Source organism: Mustelus asterias, chromosome 22 (assembly GCF_964213995.1).
Source record: "Mustelus asterias chromosome 22, sMusAst1.hap1.1, whole genome shotgun sequence".
In the NCBI taxonomy this organism is placed as follows: Eukaryota; Metazoa; Chordata; class Chondrichthyes; order Carcharhiniformes; family Triakidae; genus Mustelus; species Mustelus asterias.
In genome coordinates this window covers 39,145,163-39,159,332 of record NC_135822.1, presented here as the reverse complement: position 1 = coordinate 39,159,332, position 14,170 = coordinate 39,145,163, and the positions used below count along the sequence as shown (strand labels likewise).

Sequence of the window (14,170 nt, the reverse complement as noted above, 5' to 3'; positions counted from 1 at the left end):
TTTTATTAGCAATACTTGAGTTCTGTCCCTACCAAGAAGCCTTGAACTATCTTGTACAGTCCTTATTCATTGCTTATTGTGAAGGCGAAAATCTGAACCTTTTCTTTGGGGGAAATATACATTTATCGCAAGGTATTTTCTTTTACACTGTGATATTCTCCTGTCTTTTTTCTTGGTCTCCCTTTGATAGCAATTAAGAGCTGAGGGGAAAGGCAGGCAATCTGCCCTCAGTCTGGCTGCTATCGGAAACACTAGTAAGCAAGCTGGATCAAGATCAGACATTTGCTCAGCACCTGGCCACCTAAACTGGTTGGAGAAAATAGCCGCACAGTTTCATGCTAGCATTCCGCCGTAGCCCCCACTGTCCAACCTCAAGGTACAAGTTCACTTCAGGTGACTTCGCAAGACAAGGCACCTTATCACTACGGGAAGCTAACAGTGCAAAGCCGAGCCCAAGCAGACAAACGTAGCGGTCAAACCACGAGGAGGTCATCACAGCTGCCCAGTGCACACGCTACCTTGTGTCCACGCCTAATACGGGCAAAGAATTGCTCTCTCTGAAGAAAGGGAACAAATAATAGAGAGGTAAACCGACACAGAACAGTATGTTAGAGAGGAAGTTAAAAACAACAGACCAAAGTACAGTCCATCTTGGCAGCATAATGTAGGAGTGAAGTAAGAGAACCCTGGAAATTTCACAGTTGTGGTTGAAGAGGTAACGGAATACAACTGTAAGAGCCACGTGTTCAGACACTGACTCCATATTTATTACCAGGTCAATTCTACCCCTTCTAATTTTGTCCAATAGACTAAGCCCTTGGCTCCCAACACTTCTGCATTTGCCACAGGTTTGTACTGCCAGTTCCAGCAGTCAGTCTACGCGCACCAATTACTCTGCTTTGAAAGAACAGGTGTAAGACTGGTTTAATGTTAAATTCCACGTGTATTTATACGATCCCAGATTAAACTTCAGTCACTGCTAGTTCCACGGGTAATCAACATCTGTTAATGACACCCTGAGGTGCAGTTCTTGGCAGATCCATTTTACAAAGAAGGAAAAAAAAAGAGAATTCAATTTCTGGCAGACTTTAATCTCAATGCTTTGGAATTTGACTTTTTTTTTGATCGAAAACAGATCTAAGCTTTTGGTGCGGTTCAGAATTCAAATCTCGGTTTTCAGCTTGTGGTCTCGCATCAGGACTTCTGAAGTGGATGGTTAATCCTCAAACTAGTGTTGTGACTATGAACAGACTGTAGACTTGTACATTATATTAAGGTGGTACTGGATCCCAAACATAATGTTTAATTCCATGGGTAGATTGTACTTAACTGCTCAATTTGGCTGTTCACCTTTGGAGACTGCACCTACCATGTACTAAAGACTGTGAGCTCGTTAGACATGCACCAAGTCATAGTCTTAGGATAAGGGGCAACAAATTTAAAACAGAGTTGAGGAGAAACTACTTCTCCCAAAGGGTTGTGAATCTGTGGAATTTGCTACCCCAAAGTACGGTGGATGCAGGGACAGTGGGTAAATTTGAGGAGGATTTAGACAGATTTTTAATTGGTTAATGGCTTGAAGGGTTATGGGGAGAAGGCAGGAAAATGGGGATGAGGAGCTCATCAGCCATGATCGAATAGCGGAGCAGACTCAATGGGCCGAATGGCCTAATTCTGCTCCTATATCTTATGAACTTATGTCTAATGAGTTCACAGGGCAGCATAGTGGCACAGTGGTTCGCACTGCTGCCTCACAGTGCAGCGCCGGGGACCTGGGTTCGATTCCAGCCTTAGGTGACTGTCTGTGTGGAGTTTGCACATTCTTCCTGTGTCTGCGTAGGTTTCCTCAAGGTGCTCCGGTTTCCTTCCACACTCCAAAGATGTGCAGGATAAGTGGATTGACCATGCTATATTGCCCCTTAGCCTCAAGGGGACTAGCAGGGCAATTACATGGTGTTACAGGGATAGGGCTTGGATGGAATTGTCGTCGGTGCAGGCTCGATGGGCCGAATAGCTTCCTTCTGCACTGTAGGATTCTTCGCACATTAGTTTCATTTCTATATTTAAATAATATATCCATCCCCCCCTGAAAGGCAGGAGATTGTTAAATGTGATTGTGTCAATCAAGACATCAACATTTCAGCAAGCTTTACATGGCGGATATTGGGGCAGCTGAGTGACACTCATGAACATAATTAAATATGGTGACCACAGTGCAACAAGGACCACCATTTAAAGTTCACTGCAACATGCAGTTTCCCCAGGGCTGGGGAATTTGGCAATGGATGGAATGTAGGTGCCGAGGCCTTCACAAGGTAAGTGCCCTTTCCCCCCCACTCCTTGTGAGTCAGGTGGTGCAGGAGTGTTCAGCCTGGCTGCTCATGGAAGCCTTCCGCCTCCAGCCACAGCCTGATTAACCTCTCACCCCAACTGTTGACCTCCATCCCTATCAATTGACAGGGACTAACCCCAAGTAATCCCCCCCTGCCTTCAGCCTCCTGCGGTTAATACTCCTTCCTGCCTACTGGGCAGTCTGTCAGATTGGGGGGCAGAGCTCCAGGGTGTTGATGTGGCCCTGCTGCTCATGTTGGCAGGACTTCCCCAATAGCTTCACACGGGGTCCTCGCTCCATTGTAATCACATCAGTTCCTGCTCACTCAGTCTGTTACCATTGAGAAATGTCACAACACATACAATTAGCAACGTCCAAAACCTTGGACTATAAATATCAAATCATTGCGATAGTAGCGTGGCGGGAAATTCAATACCAAATGAACATGTTCAACAATCTCGATCACCAGCAGGGGGATATCACCCTGAGCATCAGTAAGTCCTGCTTGGGTTCTTAAACCTGTAAATTTCTAGGGCTCAGAGAGAGAGTCTGGAGCTGTACCTTGTCTCCCTGAAATGCCACTGGAAGTTGCCAGTAGTAGGATTCCTGGGTGTGCTGTCCAAAGCGTCCGAATGAGAGCTGTGGGTGGCTGTCTCTCACCGTCACCGTGAATCCCGAGGTGATGCGTGTGGTGAGCTGGCGATTGACCAGCGAGAAGTTCTGGAAATTGTTCGGTGGGATAAACGGACTTGCAATCTACGGAAGTGAACAGAATGGAAGGTCAGCTGTTTAACGGCTCATAAAATGATCGGAGAAACCTTGCGGTATCCTGCAAACCAGGCAACTCGCACAACAACCCTGATGTTCAAGTGTCACCAAAAAAAAAACACTTGTGACAGAATCACAGCATGGTTACGGGACAGGAGGCCATTCGCCCGTCATGTCTGTGCTGGCTCTCAGGAGGAGCAACTGGCCGAGTGCCATTTCCCCACCTTCGCCCAGGCGTCCTGCACATTCTTTCTTTTCAATCCAATTCCCTTTTAAATGCCTCGATTGAACCTGCTTTCCCCACCCCCACACTCTCAGCCAGTGCACTGCAGATCCTAACCATGCACCGTGAAGAGGCTTCTCCTCATGTCCCCACTGTTTTATTTGCAATGGCTTAAAATCTCTGCTGCTTGTTCTCGATCCTTCCAGCAATGTTTCTCTCTGTCTACTTTGCCCAGATCCCCGCCCCGTCCCCCCCTGATATTGAACACCTCTCATCAAATCTCCTCTCAACCTTTTCCTCTCCAAGGAAAGCAGTCTAAACTTCTCCCATCAACCACATAACTGAAGTTCCTCATCCTTGGATCTCATGAATCTTTCCTGCACTATTTTCAATAACTTTGCATCTTTCCTATAATGTGTCCAGAACTGGATGCAATACAGCAATTGAGGCTGAACCAGTGTTCTATACAAATTTAACATAACCTCTTTGCCTTCCTACTCTAAGCACCTATGGATAAAGTCCAAGAAACTGCATGCTTTATCAGCCACTCTCTCAACCTGACCTGCAGTGATGTGTGCAGAAATACCCCCAGGTGCCACTGCTCCTGCACCCCCTTTTAGAATTGTACCCTCTGTTTCTCTACATTCTTCCTAACAATGTCGGGGGCGATTCTCCCAGAAGTGCTGAATTGGTGGGAAATCTGTTCCAAATCTCGACTGTTCTGACAGTTCAGCCTCTCACCTGAATCTCCGCACTCTGTGCACTGCAGAGATCCCAGTCGTGAATATCATTAAAAACCCAGGGGGCGGGGCCTATTCGCGCCGGAGTCTGACAGTTCTGGAGATCTGCGCATGAGCAGTGGCTCCAAACTGTCAAACTCCCGATCGCTGGCCAGCCCGGGACCCCCACAGTGCTGCCCCTCCAGCCCCCCCCCCGATCGATACCCCCACAACAATTCCCGGGCCAGCTCAGGCCCCACCCCCCAGCAGTGGCGATCACCCCACCACCCACCTCCCCGGCAGATCCCCCTCCAGCTGATTCACCCCCCTCCCCACCCGGGTCAGACCTCCCCAGGAGGCAGCCCCCTCGGCAGACCAGCCCCCCCCCAGCCAACCCCAATTGTTGCCCTCCCTCCATCCCAGACCAATTCCATTGCAGATTGGCAGCGCCCCCCCCCCCCAACCTCCACCAATCGCACCTAGGCCCTGCCCATAATAGGCCAGCTCCCTTGGCACTGCCCAATGCACAGTGCCAAGGTGCCCCTGGGGCATGGGCACTTTGCCCCTTGGGCAGTGCCAGGAGGCACAGCTGGCACTGCCCGGGTGCCCATGCCAAGGGGGTACCCCCCCTCCGCCCGACCCCCTGGTGGGCCCCGATTGCCACCCCTTCATTCCCGAATGTGGGGAGCTAGTCTGAACCCTGCTGGAATGAAGTACTCCTGGCAGAGTGGGAGATTCAATTGGGACCTCCCGATAATTAACAAATATACATATTGAAAATAGATTAAAAACAGATCCGAGTGAGTTACCTGCCTTCCCGCCGGTTTCCAGCATGGTCTGACCAGCGACTGTTCACCGGCTCTGGGAGATGCGCATGCATTCCCGGCGCATGTGCAAATCCCCGTTCAAGGCTGCAGACGCGCGTCTCCCGGCTGGACCCGCCAGAAAAATGACGGGCCGCAATGGGAGAATCGCGGCCATCATGTGTCACTTGCCTGTCAATTCTACCAACCCATCTACGTCCTTTCGACATTCTACACCTCCCGCCTCACAGTTCACAATATTCCCAAGTTTTTGTATCATCTGAAAATTTTGAAACTGTGAAACAAAATGCACCAATGGTGGTTAATAAGATTGGTGAGTTTCAGGCAGAGATTAACATGTGGAAATATGATGTTGTAGCTATAATACAGACATAGAGCAAAGGAGGCCAGGACTGGGTATTAAATGTTCCTGGCTAAAAGGTGTTCAAGAAAGATAGAGAAGAAAGGAAAGAAGGAGGAATGGCAACTTTGATGAAGGAGGGCATCGTAATGCTGGAGAGGTCAAGGGTAGAATTCGAGCTAAGAAACAAAAAAGATGGAATTACATTGCTCGCTTTAGTCTGATGGAAAGGATGCAGAGGAACAAATCTGCAAGGAATTTACAGAGAGGTGCAAAATTATAGAGTAGCTATGAGAGATTTTAATTAACAGAGTATAGACTGGGATAGTTGCAGTGTAAAGGGAAGAGAGTGGCAAGAATTCCTAGTGTGTGTTCAGGAAAATTTTCCACAGCGTTAAGTTCCTGCTCCAATGAGAAAGGAAGAACTGATTCTTGGAAATGAGGTGGGCCAATTGGATCAAGTGTCAGGAGAACAGTTAGGGAACAATGATCCTAGTATCATAAGGTTGAGGCTTACTATGGAAAAGGACAAAGAATAAGCTCGAGAGAAACGCAACTTCAATGAGGTACAAATGGGTCTAGTCTGAGCACATGGAGTCAAAGGTTGGCTGGAAAAATGGTGGCTGAACCATGGGCTATCTTCAAAGAAGATGGGACGGCACGGTGGCACAGTGGTTAGCACTGCCACCTCACAGCGCCAGGGACCCGGGTTCAATTCTGGCCTCGGGTCACTGTCTGTGTGGAGTTTGCATGTTCTCCCTGTGTTTGCGTGGGTTTCCTCCGGGTGCTCCGGTTTCCTCCCACAGTCCAAGGATGTGCGTTGACTGGCCATGATAAATTGCCCCTTAGTGTCCCAAGATGTGTTGGTTAGGGGGATTAACAGGGTAAATACGTGGGGTTACGGGGATAGGGGCTGGGTGGGATTGTTGTCGGTGCAGGCTCGATGGGCCAAGTGGCCTCCTTCTGCACTGTAGGGATTCTATGATAGTTCAGGCACAGTCAACATATATTCCCTCATTATGGAAAGGCAGAGCAAAGAAATCCAGATCTCCCTGGATGACAAAAGTGATAGAGATCAAGATGAAGCAGAAAGTGTGCTTCTGGCAGATGTCAGGTGGATAACACAATGGAGAGTCTGGCTGAATATACAAGGTTCAGAGGGGAAGTGTAGAAGCAAATATAAAAAGCAAAGAGAGGGTATGAAAAAAGAATGGCAGCCAAGGTAAAAGGGAAACAGAAGTCTTCTATAGACATATAAATAGTAAAAGGGTGGTAAGAGGAGTAGAGCCAATTAGGGACCAGAAACAGGACTTATGCATGGAGGCAGAGAGAAAAGCTAAGGTTGTAAATAAATACTTATCTATTTTATTTGTTTCATAAGTAGGCTTACATTATTACTGCAATGAAGTTACTGTGAAAATCCCCTAGTCGCCACACTCTGGCGCCTGTTTGGGTACACTGAGGGAGAATTTAGCACGGTCAGTGCACTTAACCAGTACGTCTTTCGGACTGTGGGAGGAAACCGGAGCACCCGGAGGAAACCCACGTGGACATGGGGAGAATGTGCAGACTCTGCACAGACAGTGCCCTAGCCAGGAATCGAACCACTGTGCTGTTCTTTGCGTCTGTCTTTACCAAGGAAGAAGATGCTTCCAGGCAGTGGTGAAAGAGGAGCTAATTAATACATTCGAAGATTTTTAAAATGATAAGGTTAGATAGGGCGTTTGCACTTGAAGTTGATAAAGCGCCAGGATTGGATGAGATGCATCCAAGGGTCCTGAAGGAAGTGAGAATGGAAATTGTGGAGGCAGTGGCCATAATTTTCCAGCCTTCCTTAAACTCCGGGTGGTGCCAGAGGAATGGAAAACTGTAAATGTTACACCTTTGTTCCAAAAAGAATGTACAGATAAGCCCAGCAACTGCAGGCCAGTTTGACTTCAAATGTGGGGAAACTTCTAAAAACAATAAAATGGGACAAAATTAATACTTAAATTTTAAAATTAAAATGTTAAAATTAAACGGACAAGCACGAATTCATTAATGAAAGCCAGCATGGATTTGCTACGGGAAAATCGTGTTTATCTAACTTTCTGGAGTTTTTTGAAGAGTTGACAGAGAGGGTTGATGTGGGTTATGCTGTTGATGTGGTGTACATGGAATTTCAAAGGTGTGGTTACATGGACTTTCGATAAAGAACCACACAGCAAACTTTTGAATAAAGTTATATCTCATGGAATAAAAGGGACAATAGCAACATGGATACAAAATTGTCTGAGCAATAGGAAACCGAGAGCAATGGTAAAATGATGTTTTCGGCCTGGAGGAAGGCTTGTAGTGGAGTTTCCAAGGGGCCAGAGTTGGGACCCTTGCTGTTTCTGATGTATATTAATGGCACACTGGGCACAATCAAAACTGGTGACTGATATGAAACTTGGAAGCATTGTGAGGAAGATGGTGTAGAACTTCAAAAGGACATAGTCGAGTTGGTAGAATGGGTGGACAGGCGGCAGATGAAGTTCAATGTGGAGAAATGTGAAGTGATTCACTTTGGTCAGAAGAACTTGGAGAGAAAATATACAATAAAGGATACAACTCTAAAGGGGCTGCAGGAGCAGCGAGAACTGGGTATACATGGGTATAAGTCATTCAAGGTAGCAAGGCATGTTGAGATATAGGTTAATAAAGTATACTGTACCCTGGCCTTGATTAATAGGGGCAGAGACTACAAAAGTGTGAAAGTTATGTTTAATTTGTATTGAAGACTATTTCTGCCTCAGCTAGAGTACTGCATTCAGTTCTGGGCGTTGTGTTTAGGCAAAACGTGAAGATATTGGAGAGAATGCCGAAAAGATTCATGAGAATACTTTTAGGGGGGAGGAACTTCAATTATATGATCATATGAACAAGGAGCAGGCATTGAACATTCAGCCCCTTGAGCCTGCTCTGCCACTTAATAAAATCATGGCTGATAAAGGAAAGTAAAGTTTTTTTTAAAAATCAGTCACAAGTAGGCTTACATTAACACTGCAATGAAGTTACTGTGAAAATCCCCTAGTCGTCACACTCCGGCCCATGTTCGGGTACACTGAGGGATAATTTAGCATGGTCAATGCACCTAACCAGCACGTCTTTCGGAATGTGGGAGGAAACCCACGCAGACATGGGGAGAACGTGCAAAGTCCCCACAGATAGTGACCCAAGCCAGGAATCGAAGCCGGGTCCCTGGCGCTGTGGGGCAGCAGTGCTAACCACTCTGCCACCGTGCCGCCCCACCTCAAATCTGCATCCTATCTGTTAATGTGTCAAAAGTCTCGGCAAGTGCACGCTTTGTCAATTGCATTGTTAAGCTAATTGCCTTATTAAAGACAGATGATGGTTATTGGGCAACCTCCAAAAGAGTATAAATGGACGCAGCTGGAACTGTTGGGTGGTGAAGTGAAAAGGAGTTTGTGTCTCGGCCGAAATGGATGCAGAATAAACTTACCGAGGTAAAAGACAAGGTGTATTATGCCTCCATCACAAACTAACATTTGATATTAGCACCACCTACTCCAATAACCTATCAACCCCTTTTCTTATCAAGAATCAATCCACCTCTGAGGTCACAACTTACAGAAATGAATAGCATTGACTGCACCAGCTTTGCCATATGCCCATCACATGTTAGCTCATATCTGACAACTACGGCAACTAAATATAACAACCAAAGATGCTTCACAAGAGCATCATCAAACAAAGTATAATGTTGAGCACATAAGGAGATATTAAGCATGTTACAAATGACTTCAACACTCCTGGATTGGGAGACAATGTCAGCGGGAAAAGGAAAGTGAAGATTGTTCCCAGCGTAAGGTCTTGGGGATGCATTTAGCCTATGGGTGCTGTGAATGGTTTATAAGGCCAACATTCCCAGGTAATTTTCCCTTGGCGGTGACACAGGTTGTCAAAGGTTGAGTAGTTAACGTAAAACATACCAGTCTTCTAAAGTACGAGGAGCTGCTGCATTGCTGTGTCACTCCCATACAGAAACAGGGAAGACATCCTTCCCTGCTCTCCGCACTCAGGTAGAAGTAACCGGCTTTGCAAGTGTCACAAGTCCGGCCTTGCACGTTAGGCTGTAATCAAAAGACAAATGACATAGCATCAAGGTTAAACTTGCACAAAAGTGACATTTGATGCAAGTGGATCACATCATTCTGCAGTAAAACACTATAAATAAGAGAAACTGAAAGTGGATTTAACCAGCAGCTTTCTGAAGGTAGATTTTTAGGTTCCTGATTGTCAGTATGATATACTCTCAGGAGGAATAACTAGTCTCCATGTTGCAGACAGTGCAATTGGCTTGAATGAAGTTTCAGGACGGAGTAGGTAGATAATGAGAATCTAAATAGCAAACCAGTGGACTGTGATATCAGCACGAGATTTTAATTAAGAAGCTCTTTATGGCACTGATGCTCAGCGAGGGGATAAAATCAACTCATAAAAACCCTACAGTGCAGAAGAAGGCCATTCACCCCATCGAGCCTGCACTGGCAACAATCCCACCTCAGGCCCTATCCCCATAACCCCACACATTTACCCCACTAATCGCTCTAACCTACACATTCCGGGGCAATTTAGAATGGCCAATCAACCTAACCTGCACATCTTTGGACTGTGGGAGAAGACCGGAGCACCCGGAGGAAACCCACACAGACACGGGAAGAGCGTGCAAACTCCACATAGACATTGACCCAAAGCGAGAATCGAACCCAGGTCCCTGGAGCTGTGAGGCAGCAGTGCTAAACACTGTGCCACCGTGTCACCTTCGATTATCGAGCATTCCTACCCTCATCCCAGATTCATTTCCGTTTCAAAGCTCCATGAAGAGGCACCCATTTGGCAATGTGTTGTAGGAGCCATCCAAAAAAGAGAGAACAGACTCAGTCCTATCTGCACTGCAGTGAGTTGTATCGGTAGATGGCAGCCACAACTTAATCTAATGCTTAAAATGAAGACATTCACTTTATTTCCATGGCTTGCAACCTAATTTCCTCTCCTAAAACTGTTGACTAATTGCCAAAACGTGGCTTCATGGATACTTGTCACTCTCTGGTGTTTTGTTCAAGTGGCTTTTATTCATGTGTGGGCTGCAACAGGAAGTGAAAACAGGATTCATTGCCACGTCCAGTCTCATTGTGTGCCCTTTCCTTGTAACCCCTGATTCCCTTACTGATCAAAAATCCATTCTTCTCAGCCTTAAATATACACACGGACTCTGTCCCCACAGCTCTCTGTGGTAAGGAGTTCCAAAGACTCTCCAACACTCAGAAAAAAATTCCTCCTCATCTCGGTCTTAAATTGGCACCCTTTTATTCTGAGACGATGACCTCTGGTCCAAGACTCTCCCAATGTGTGCGATGTCTGCTCCAGCACGGACCCTGGAGAGTAATCAGCATGAACTCTGGCTTGTTTGTCCCTCCTAATCTTGAGGCATCAGCTGTAGCTGCCGAACCGACCACTGAGGCTGAAATGAAGCAGCCCAAGTATCAGTTCCCAAGCTGAATGTCATGAAGTATCAGAGTCCATTGTCCCACAGCATCTTCACTCTACAGTGGTGGACCGACAGGATCATCTTTCAAATAGTTTCCTCATAGCTGTGTGACCTGATGTTTTTATAACTTGTTGCCTTATACCCAATAGAAATATCCTTTAAAAATATGATCCCTTCCATCCCTACTCCCAAATGTAGAAATAAAATTATTCTGCAAAGTAACTCAATTACATTCGATCAATTTGGCCAGTGGTTTACAAAGATCTCCAACAGTTGCCCTCCAATGGTAGTATTCAATCATTACCTTGCATTGGCAGTGCCCAGTGGCATCACAGTTGCCTCCAATACTTCCTCTCCAGTCACACGTACAGCCAGCTGCAACATAGCAAATGAAACATTTCTGCTTTCATCCAGACAGAAATTTAGGAAAATCAAGAGGGTAATCAAAAAGAAGTTAAATGTTAACATGTTGAAAGACACCTCCAGATGTGTTATAGTGGGTCTCTCAGTGGGATGAAAGTTGCTGGTGCTAATGTGGACCCATCGCAGGGCCAGTTCTCACTCCGTTGGACCTTCAGTCTCGGCTAGCAACCCCAGAGTTCTCGTGCTGTTCGAGAAGAGTCCAGAGCTGACCAGGAGTCCGGTTGCCTCACTTAAAACAAAATATATACCCTGGAGAAGGTGCCGAGGAGGGGGCAACACAAATTATCCCAGGTTTAAGATGGATGAACGACATGGAAAAGTTGGAGAAGCCTAATCTCTGCCACCTAGAGAAATGATCTGAAATCAATTCCAAGGTAAGTCAGGCCAGTTGGACATGATTAGTTAAAAATATAGTTAAAATAGATCATGAGAAAAGCTCATTTACTGAAGGAGTGATGAGCATTTGGAATAATCGGCCAGATAAGGTACTAGTTTCACATACAGTAGAAGGATAATTTAATTCGTAAATTGGCCTCTAGACATTGGCTCAGCTGTAGCACTTTAAGCATTAAGTTAAGTCGTGGCTGTCGGGTGGCACAGTGGTTAGCCCTGCTGCCTCACAGTGCAAGGGACCCAGGTTCGATTCCCGGCTTGGATCACTGTCTGTGCGGAGTCTGCACGTTCTCTCCGTGTCTGCCAGGATTTCCTCCGGGTGCCCCGGTTTCCTCCAATAGTCTGAAAGACATGCTGGTTAGGTACCTTGGCCATGCTAAATTCTCCCTCAGTGTACCCGAACAGGCGCCGGAGTGTGGCGACAAGAGGATTTTCACAGTAACTTCATTGCAGTGTTAATGTAAGCCTACTTCTAATAAATAAACTTTTTAAAAAAATCTGGCTCACAGGTTCAAGTTTCACTCAAGAACATATTAACTTGGCAGACATTTCCTTACAGTACTGAGGGAAGGTTTTACTGTCAGAGTGTTGTCTTTCACCAACATCAATAAAACAGATTATCTGGTCATCTGTCTCATTCCTGGTTCCAGGACCTTGCTGAGTACCAATTGGTTGACACCTTTCTTACATTACGGCCAACATAGACAATAATCCTAGATGGCGCTGGAGCGTGGCGACTTCTGGAAAGCCGTGCCCAGCATACCCTCTAATTCTATCTTTTACTCTTGTTTTATGCTTCTAAAACGCTATTCAACTCTCTAATAACGCAGTATTCTTCCCTGCTGCCATCAGGCGTTTGAATGGACCTACCTCGTATTAAGTTGATCTTTCTCTACACCCTAGCTATGACTGTAACACTACATTCTGCACCCTCTCCTTTCCTTCTCTATGCACGGTATGCTTTGTTTCTATAGTGCACAAGAAACAATAGTTTTCACATGTGACAATCGTAAATCAAATCAAAAATCAAACAAAAATGGGTGGAAAGGTAAGTTGCGAGAGGGACACAAACAGTTTACAAAGAGGTGTTGATAGTAAGTGGACAAAAAGTTGGCAAATGGAGTATAATGTGGGAAAATGTGAAGTTGTTCATTTTGGGAGAACAAAAGAACAGAATATTATCAAAAAGGAGAAAAACTGCAGAAAGCAGCAGCACTTGTACCAACATGGGAGAATGCGTGCACGAAACACACAAAGCTAGCACACAGGAGCAGCAGGTAATCAGGAGGGCTAATGGAATGTTGGCCCTTATTTCAAGAAGGTTGCAATATAAGAGTAGGGAAGTGTTGCTGCAACTGTACAAGGTACTAGTGAGACCACATCTGGAGTACCGTGAGCAGTTTTGGTTCCCTTATTTAAGGAAATGTATTATTTTATGGGATGCAGTTCAGAGAAGATTCACTAACATGATCCCGGTATGGAGGGTTTATCTTATGAGGAAAGGTTAAACAGGTTGGGACTCTACTCAGTGGAATTTAGAAGAATGAGAGGTGATCTCATTGAAACATGTAGGATTCTTAAAGGGTTTGACAGGGTAAACACTGAGAGGATGTTTCCCTTCATGAGAGAGTCTAGGATCAGAGGGCAGAGTCTCTGAATAAAGGGGCACCAACTTAAGACTGAGAAGAGGAGGAATTTTTTCTCTCAGAGGGTTGAGAGTCTTTGGAACTCCTTGCCACAGAGAGCTGTGGGGGCAGAGTCCTTGTATATGTTTAAGGGAGATATTGTTAGATTTTTGATCAGTAAGGGAATCAAGGATTACGGGGAAAAGGGCAGGAAAGTGGACATGAGGAATGTTGCATCAACCATGATCCTATTGAATGGCGGAGCAGCTTGAGGAGCTGAATGGGTGACTCCTGTTCCTATTTCTTATGGTAGTACTGTTGTAAAGTGATTGTGACATCCTGAGGTTTTGGGAATCTCTATATAAATGCAACCTCTGGCCTATATCAGTGGTTTTTTGGACTGTGGGAGGAAACCGGAAGAAACCCACGCAGACACGGGGAGAACATTCAAACTACACACAGACAGTGACCCAAGCCAGGAACTGAACCCGGTTCCCTGGCACTGTGAGGCCGAGGTGTTAACCACTGTGCTAGGACAATGGTGAGAGTAATTTGTATATTTTTGGTGATCTTACTTAGGGAAGGATTTACTTTCATTGGAAGCAGCCAGAGAATGTTAACTCGGTTGATTCCTGGGATGAAGGCGATACCTTATGAGGAAAGGTTGAACTGGTTGGTCTACACTGACTGGAGTCAAGCAAAATGAGAAGCGATCTTATTGAAACAGTGAAGATTCTGAAGGGGCTTGGTGGAGTAAATGTTGAGAGGATGTTTTTTTCTTGTAGGTGAATCTAGAAGGAGGGGGCACCATTTAAAAACAAGAGGTCTTCCATTTAAGATGGGGATGAAGAAGAAATTCTTCTCTCAGAGGGTTGTTAATCTTTGTCACTCACTTTCCCAGAGAGAAGTGAGACCAGATCATTGAGCATATTCAAGGCTGAGTTAGACAGGTTTTTGATTGACAAGGGTGTCCAAAAGTTATGGAGGACA

General features: G+C 45.7%; 1 protein-coding gene across 16 annotated transcripts in view; it reads right to left on the bottom strand.

The window, feature by feature from the left end:
- The window catches only part of hspg2 (heparan sulfate proteoglycan 2), a 515,715-nt gene that overhangs the window by 214,378 nt on the left and 287,167 nt on the right, over positions 1 to 14,170 (bottom strand). For 11 of the 16 annotated variants that reach the window (XM_078239173.1, XM_078239177.1, XM_078239169.1 and 8 more), the window contains 4 exons: positions 11,044 to 11,114; positions 9,181 to 9,321; positions 2,894 to 3,088; positions 519 to 557 (listed from right to left, as the gene is read on the bottom strand). In XM_078239173.1, the coding sequence (XP_078095299.1) occupies positions 519 to 557; positions 2,894 to 3,088; positions 9,181 to 9,321; positions 11,044 to 11,114 (446 nt within the window). The remainder of the gene's footprint in view (positions 1 to 518; positions 558 to 2,893; positions 3,089 to 9,180; positions 9,322 to 11,043; positions 11,115 to 14,170) is intronic. The other 5 variants (XM_078239184.1, XM_078239181.1, XM_078239182.1 and 2 more) reach the window with 1 other exon arrangement.